Source organism: Sinocyclocheilus anshuiensis, unplaced genomic scaffold, assembly GCF_001515605.1.
Source record: "Sinocyclocheilus anshuiensis isolate Anshui unplaced genomic scaffold, SAMN03320099.WGS_v1.1 scaffold1621, whole genome shotgun sequence".
Lineage (NCBI taxonomy): Eukaryota > Metazoa > Chordata > Actinopteri > Cypriniformes > Cyprinidae > Sinocyclocheilus > Sinocyclocheilus anshuiensis.
Window position 1 is genome coordinate 11084 of NW_015540929.1, and position 8447 is coordinate 19530.

An 8447-nucleotide genomic window follows, 5' to 3' on the forward strand; every position below is an offset into this window, starting at 1 on the left:
TGATGGAAGTCCAGCCAGAAGAGCATTGCAGTAGTCCAGTCTAGAAATGACAAGGGCCTGGACAAGAAGTTGTGCCGCATGCTCCGTTAGGAAGGGCCTGATCTTTCTGATGTTGTGCAATGCAAACTTGCAAGATCAAGCAGTTTTTGCAATATGGTCTTTGAAAGTCAGCTGGTCATCAAAGATTACACCAAGATTTTTGACTGAACTTGGTGGGGTAATTGTTGATGAACCTAACTGGATGGTGAAATCATGCTGTAGAGTTGGAGTGGCAGGGAAGACAAGAAGCTCAGTCTTTGCCAGGTTGAGCTGTAGGTGATGTTCTTTCATCCATGCTGAGATGTCCGCCAGGCAGTCTGAGATCCGTGCAGCTACTGTTGGATCAGCTGGTTGAAATGAGAGATAGAGCTTTGTGTCATCAGCATAGCAATGGTAGTAGAAACCATGTGCCTGTATGATGGGACCCAGTGATGTAGTAGTGTATGGGGGGTCCAAGAACTGATCCCTGAGGAACTCCAGTGAACAGTTGATGTGCTTTGGAAACCGCTCCTCCCCAGGTCACCTTGAAATACCTACCAGTGAGATAGGATTCAAACCAGCAAATTCAATCTCCTTCCCCTAATGTCTTCAGTTATCACTCCTAAAATAGCCACAGCTGGATCAAAAGGAATATCAATATTAAATATGTCTCCAAATATTTTATAGATATCCTCCCAGAACTGTTGTAGTTTTGGGCAGGACCAAAAGATATGAGCGTGGTTTCCCAATAGATCCCCACACTCTCTCCAACATCTGCTAGATGATCCTATTCGCATCTTTGCAACAATTTGTGGATTGCGGAAGTATCGTGTAATGACTTTCCACTTAAATTCTCTCCATGTGTTTGAGTTAGTTACTTTATGGGCCTCTGAACATATATCTGTCCAGTTCTCTTGGCATTTCAGCCTAATGCCAATGGTATAAACTTATTTATTGTACTTATACTAGATAAAGGAGAAATGGAATGAGTAACTTTCAATGAAGATTGTATCTTTTTCCACATTTTTAAAGTGAATCTTGTCCACTTACCCATTACCCCAGCTAGAATCTATGAAAGGGAGTGAAGCCGGGGGATACTGACAGAGGCCTTTCTCTATGTTTAACCAACGTGTATCCATACTGTCCTTTACCATGCATTTACATTTAGTCATTTAGCAGATGCTTTTATCCAAAGCGACTTACAAATGAGGACAATAAAAGCAGTCAAAACTAACAAAAGAGCAACAATATATAAGTGCAAATGACAAGTCTCGGTTAGCCTAACGCAGTACACGTAGCAAGGTATATATATATATATATAAACCATGCCTCTATTGGTTTTAGCTGTGCTGCCCAATAATAACATTTAAGATTCGGAAGACCTACTCCCCTATCAGCCTTCATAAGCTGTAATGTTTTATACTTTATTCTTGGCCTTTGCCCTGCCCAAATAAATTTAGAAATCTGCTTCTCCAGCTTGACAATTACGCTCTTAGGAATACGCTTTTAGAAGAGGTAGAGGAGTCTGAGCAGGGGCATTTTTGTTTACCTTTATGGCTCGAAAGCACAGACTCTTCCATGAAAAAAACTTAGCAGGCTTTGCAGGAGGCTACTCGGGTATTTAGTTCTTGTTTTAACCATAATTTATATTTGTTGTTTTCAAGCTAATGCTGACTGAAGCGGCAACCTCACAGCATGTTTTATCTCCCGCTCTGTTCCATCAGAGGGTGCACATCTATAAAGACAGATCACACTACAGCCACACGTGCAGACTCGAGCGGAGCTGTTAGGCTTACATTAAAAATGAAGTATTCAGTAAGAAAGTGAATTAATATAAAACCAATGCAACTGCATTTTCAAGAAGTTTCAAGCACTTTATCCAAAATCCAACCATTTTTCAAACCTTGAAAACACTACATTAAAATTCAAGCATTTTCAAGGAATTCAAGCACCCGTACAAACCCTGTTTGATAAATCTAAGTTCTTTTGATAATGTTTTGTCAGGAGTGTCTGGGAATGATGTGTGCTAAATTTCATGCTAATGAGACGGTCAGCCTAAAAGATATCTGAAAAAGTTCTTTTTTTTTTTCAGAAAACTGAAGAGCAGAATAATTTTCATGATGGGAAAATTATCAGTATATGTTTTGTAGGGCCTAAATCATGGGGGGAACACAATTTTATTTGTAGCCTTTGTTTATAGAGTTAGGGATCAAAATGCAAATTGCCTTTATTATAGTGCTACCTAGTGTCGGATGGATGTGTGTATGTGCAGATTGTGCACCACAGTATTTGGTGGATATTTGGGACCATCCTGCACAGTTTGGGGTCTCTATGATTTACGGTCTCTGACACTTATACTTTTAGGGCAGAAAAATAAAGAAGAAAAAAAATCAGTATAAACGCAATATGGGTTGCCAACACCTTCGGTGGACCCCTAATAACAATATAAAACACCACACATAGAACAAAAGCACAGCAAAGACATTACTTAATCCAATTAAAAACCTTATAAACTTGAATCAAAGCTGATGAATAAATCTTTACAAGGTGTTCTTTGCCAGGAATTATGCATGGCATGTGCAAAGCTTATTGTATAATGGCCATGGCTGCTGTTATCAAAATCATGGGAGAACCTATGACATATTAACCACTGATTATATTGTAGTCAATGTATTTATTATTATTATTATTATGTGCAATATAGTTTTTTGTTTTTGCATTTTTGTGAAAATCTCACATTGCATGATAAGCTGTCTTTATTTTGCCACACAATTTTTTCAGTTACATTACTAATTACCTTAACCAATTTTAGTGTTTTTGTCTTCCAGAATAACATGCTCCTAATATTTAGATGGTTTAATCAAACCTGTAGGATAATTTAAAGTAAATACTGTGCAAATATACTATGCTTATTTATTTTTTTCTGTTTTGCAGGTTGGAACATGCTAAAATGCATGCCAAACACAAAGGGCATGAAGCCATGCATGCAGAGATGGTTCTCATTCTCATTGTCACACTCGTCATTGCCCAACTTGTCCTGGTTCAGTGGAAACAGAGACACCCCAAATCATACAATGTGAGCCAGTTTTTTTTTCTCCTCTCTCACACACGTTTTTGTACTACTTGGAGCACAACAAACCTGGTGTTCTTTACAGGATGTTTGTTGTTGTTTGTTTGTTTGTTTTGGACATCATAATCACAATTTTAACCAGAAAAAAAAATTTGCAATTAGAACCCCCAACCCCCCCCAAATTGTGCATCCCTACTTGTTAAAAATGCAAGATAACTGAAATATCCCCCCCAAAAAATCAGGATAAATAACCAGCAGGCTAATATTGTTACAATCATTTTTAATTAATCAAGAGAAGCAGAAATTTTGATCATAATTAGGGATGCATCGATCCGATACTCAGGATTGGTATCGTCTCTGATACTGGCATTTTCTGCCGGATCGGGTATCAGTCAGACGAGACGGTTCCAAATCCGATATTGTGCGTATGCTATTGTGTTATTGTTAAACCCCACGAAAGCACGAAAACATTATAAAGCACCATAAAGTCAAAATACATGTGTTCTGAAGCCGTTCCATAGTTTAATGTGAGGTACAGACACTAATCTATAATAGAGAACTGGATTGCTCATGACATCATGAAAGTGAAGCCGCCGCACCGCCATATTGGTATTCCCCACTATTCCCATACATTCCATTGAATTAAGAGGAAATCGTAAGAATTTAATGAGAAAACATCACCTAACAAGTCAGCGTTTTTAAATCTTAAGTATCCCTGTACATTCTTACAATGCAAACACCCTAGGCATGTAAACGGTTATTTGTTTAATGTAATTTTGTTACAGCGTTTTTATTCGTACAGTAGGCTAATTCAACAATGATTTCGTTACCAGCATTCATTTTGAAGCAGGTAATGATTTAAACGGTGGTTAAATTAATTATTAATTTTACATATAGGTTATACATAACAGTTTACATGGAAAGGGTAATGCTAGTAAAACGCCATATTTGTGCGATCGGAAATAGGTTTTGCTCAATCAGGACATTAGAAATATACACATCATAACTTAAGAGAAATAAATGACTACTGTACATACAGTACGGATTAAAGACATGAAGCTTTATTTCCAAGATGATGCATGGTGAGCTTTTCATTTCAGTAGCCTATAGAGCAATATAGTAACAGAGGCTTGTATAATATTATTCATTGTATATTCAAATCAATTTCGGATACTAATACGTTCATGTTTAATAATTCATGAATAATTACGTACATAAATTGGCTATATTTTGTGTTGGATCAGTTATAGTGATGGGAAGTCCGGTTCTTTTCCGCGAACCGGTTCTTTCGGACAGTTCGTTTCAATGAACCGGTTAAAAAAAACGGTTCATCAGTTCTTTTACGCCCTAATTAACATTACCTCTGTTGGCAAGTGTGCTGCAGCAGACACACCCACCCACCTTAACGATTTAAATATATCGTTTATCCTGCTCAAAAAGATCATAAACATTGCAGATAACATCTTAAGTCAAAATGAATTTACATACGCATGACTTAAAAACTAATCCCGTGTGATTGATTCGCTTCAAATCGGGTGATTTTAGGTCAGCGGTTTGGCTGTGACTCAATGGTGCTCTCTGCCGGTAGGGAATAGTAAGATGGCGGCTCGAACACTGCCGGTGGCTTCACTGCCGGTCGGCAGTCATTATATATAGATCAGTGGGTACAGATGAATATTTAAGCAATTAAATTCAAGTTCACAGCTCTTCTCTCTGCTGCAGCTGTCTGTCATCCTCCATTCAGCATTCAAACTGCATGTCGCGTTCGGTTACAACAGTCAAGAAGATGAAACTCTCTCCAAGAGCGCACAGTAACTGAAGTTTAAAACTGTTCAAAGAAAAGGCTCAATAAACTATCACACAGATTTAATAAACTACGCATCAATATCTCTTTCCTTTGTGCTTTGAACTAGAGGTCTGCGTATGGAGCCAGATCAGCCTCAAAAATAATTCATAAATGCACAGCACAATTTACATTTACAAAATCCAATTTGTAAATTCAAAACACAATTCATAAATACATAAAAGCATAAATTGAAAATGTTTACACACATGTATATATCAAGTTCTTGAATTCATTTCCATCACACGTTTATGAATGATGTTACATGTATTTATGGATCATATATACATATGGATTATATTTTCAAATATCGGCATCGGCTGATAAGTTTTTCTGTTTGGCCGATGCGTTCGAGGTGGAACTTTTATTTTGATGGCGCTGATAACAGCAGTGTCTGAGCACACAGTGCTCACATTCTCCCTCTTGTTCGCCATCGTCGTTAATAGTTCTGTCTAATACGGACAGAAGTCTGTCTAATAATCAGATAGAACGGTTAAACAAAGGGATTAAAATTTATACAAAAATGTATTATAACGATTGCTTTTATATTATTAGTAATAGAAAGGCAAACATTATAATACTTTCTTGTTTGCCGTCAGCATTCAGCAAATACACGTTTATGTCATTTAAACAAATCTTTGAATGGCTAATGAACATTTAATTTCACAAACCTTGCAAACTTAGTCTAATCCAGTTGTGAGGTCTTGTGAAGTGTGCATGTGTATCCTGCATGATCGCGTGGTCTCTGCGTGACTTTCGGTGCGAATTTAGTGCTTTAAACATTCAATTCGTGATTTGAAATTATGCTGCACTTTATGCATTTGCCCACTGTCATATTCATGTCACTTTCACTGTGTGCTGTATGTAAAATGAGTGTTACCTTGGTTTTATTTGAAAAAAATATGATTCCCAATGCACATAAACTTCCCATAATGTTTATTTTACAAATTTATTTTTTAATCCATTTTCAAATTATTTCAAATTTCTTCAATATTAATTAAAATAAATACAATTATATCGGCTTTATATCGGCCATCGGCCACCCTGCTTTCCAAGATATTGGCATCGGCTGTCAAAAAAACAATATCGGTCGACCACTAGTTCTTAGGATAGTCTTTGGTATTTTTATAACTATTCATCTTTTATGTCAATGGTTAGCATGCAGAACCATTAGCATTTAAATTGTATGGTGTTTTAAAGTTTTGAACTGAGGATATTCGGTGCATCCCAATTCACGTTCATATGCCGTTTTGTATCCTAAATAGTGAGATCAGTGTATTTACACTGAAATGTGGAGTATTGCACACTATATGCACTCAACAGTTGCAGCTTTCTTTACTGTCAGGCTCTGATGCTGGAAGAGACACCCTTCTAAACAGACAGTAAAGTGCATAGTTAAGTACATAATATATAATGTCATTTGGGACGTATCCCTTATATTCAGTGTATTAAATGTTTGTTTCAGTAGATACATATGAAGAAAATGGTAAATGAGCTGTGCTGACTGTGGAACCTCATTTAAAAAATAAGGTTAAATGCAACTTTTTATACAATAATCCTTTATTTGTTGCAAATCTGAGTTGACATTTTTAATTTCTGACTTTTTCGGAATTGTTTATTACACCGGATTCAAAATTTGACTTGATATTTCATTTTTGAGTTAAGATCTCAAAATCCTGTTTTTGTTTTTTTTTTCCCCAGATTGTACGTATCCGTTGGTCCATTTAACAGCATGAAAAACAAAACGTATTAAAATTCTGAAAGGATTATGTATGGCCAAGAAAGCAGCAAAGAGCACTCCCTTTATAATCTCTTAAGAGCTGTCAATCATTTCAGTTTATCACCATCTCCATTATAAGTTCCATTATAATAAATTAATCTCTCTACACTGCACAGTGAATAAAGAATAAAATATGCAAATGTATTTGTTTTTTTAATGTAAGGCTGAGACAGAATAAACATATGTACAGATGTATTAGGTAAACCTATATACTAAGGGTAATGTAATGTGCTGAAGAGGTAGCGATGTGTGTAAGTACACCGGTATAAAAAAATAAGAGTGAGTTTACATAGGATATTACACTAAATAGTGGGAGTGTTGCACTGAGGGGGGAGGCATTTAACAGTTCAAAGAGGTTGTGGCCAGCGTGTGAGACCATGCACTTCATGAAATAAGGGATACAGGAAATTTAATTCTAAGTTACTTAATAATGTGGGATTTCCTTTGCTGTGTGTGTGTTTATTTATTTATAGGTTATTAATAGTTTTTTTTTCTTTTCAAGTTGGTAACCCTCTTCCAAATGTGGGTGGTTCCTCTGTACTTCACCACTAAGCTGCACTGGTGGAGGTTTCTGGTGACATGGTTCATCTTCTCTGTTGTTACGGCCTTCATCTCTTTTCGTGCTACCCGCAAACCACTAGACTGCACCACACCAAGGTAACAAAAAATTTAAAAAATTAATCATGATCAGACTTTGAGCCCGATGAGCTGTGGTTGACTTTCTCTGCCCGAGTTTGTTGCCTTTTATCAACTGTCTCTGTTTGAAGTACGGGTGTGCAATATTGACAAAAAATTATATCTCAATATTTTGGGGGATTTTGACAACAACATTGAGACAATATTTTGTGGAGTGTTTTTGTGCCAGTATCTTGGTTGGTGTAGGTCTGTCATGGACAGGTTACTCCCAAAGCTTTTCATATTCTGTGTGAAGGCTGGTTCACAGCAGTGACAACGTTTTCTACTAGGCTATATTTGTTTTCTACGAAGCAATATTTGTATAAATATAATGTTACGATTTTTAAAAAACAAAATCAAAATGATTCGTTAAGTATGAAACATAAACTGCCAACAGGTGGTAACAAGTCACTGTTTTTAATGAGTCATTCATTCATTCAAATGGCTTATTCATTCTTCAGCGCTTTTGCCTGTGTGATATTCAGGGTTTGAAATGAATAAGGTTTTTTTCACTCACCAGCCAGTTTGGCAACTAAATTAAGTTACCTGCCATTCAGCAGAGGTGGAAAGTAACGAATTACATTTACTTGCGTTTCTGTAATTGAGTAGCTTTTTTGTGTACTTCTACTTTTTAAAGTAATTTTTTAAATCTATAATTTTACTTAAGTATATTTTGTTTGAAGTATTGTACTTCGCTACATTTTAAAACACATTACTGAGTAAAAAAAATAAATAAAAATCGCTCCCTGGAAACTACTGCAGTAAATAATGGTGAGGAGAACAAATTGGCACTAAAATCACAAGAAAGATGGAGACGACGAGACAGGCGTTAGTGGTGCAGACCCAGTTGAAAACGCAACCCCGTCGTATTCTGCTGAAGTTGAACTCGAAGGAAATGAAGTGAACCCCTGGCCAACAGTGGTGCAGGGTGTGCGATATATATCGTCTGTGATAATATCCTAATTGTTGTTTTAACGATGTGTGATTTGACATTATCAGTATTTTGCCAAAAACCAAACAAAACACTCCTACAGAGTGCCGTGAAGTCTAGTAGATTAGAC

At 36.5% G+C, this 8447-nt stretch overlaps 1 protein-coding gene across 1 annotated transcript in view; it reads left to right on the forward strand.

Moving 5' to 3' along the window:
- rnf121 (ring finger protein 121) overlaps nucleotides 1–8447 on the forward strand; it is a gene marked incomplete at its 5' end in the record, with an annotated part of 59947 nt that overhangs the window by 8691 nt on the left and 42809 nt on the right. The window contains 2 exons of the mRNA XM_016487403.1: nucleotides 2953–3094; nucleotides 7214–7368. Coding sequence (XP_016342889.1) covers nucleotides 2953–3094; nucleotides 7214–7368 — 297 coding nt within the window. The remainder of the gene's footprint in view (nucleotides 1–2952; nucleotides 3095–7213; nucleotides 7369–8447) is intronic.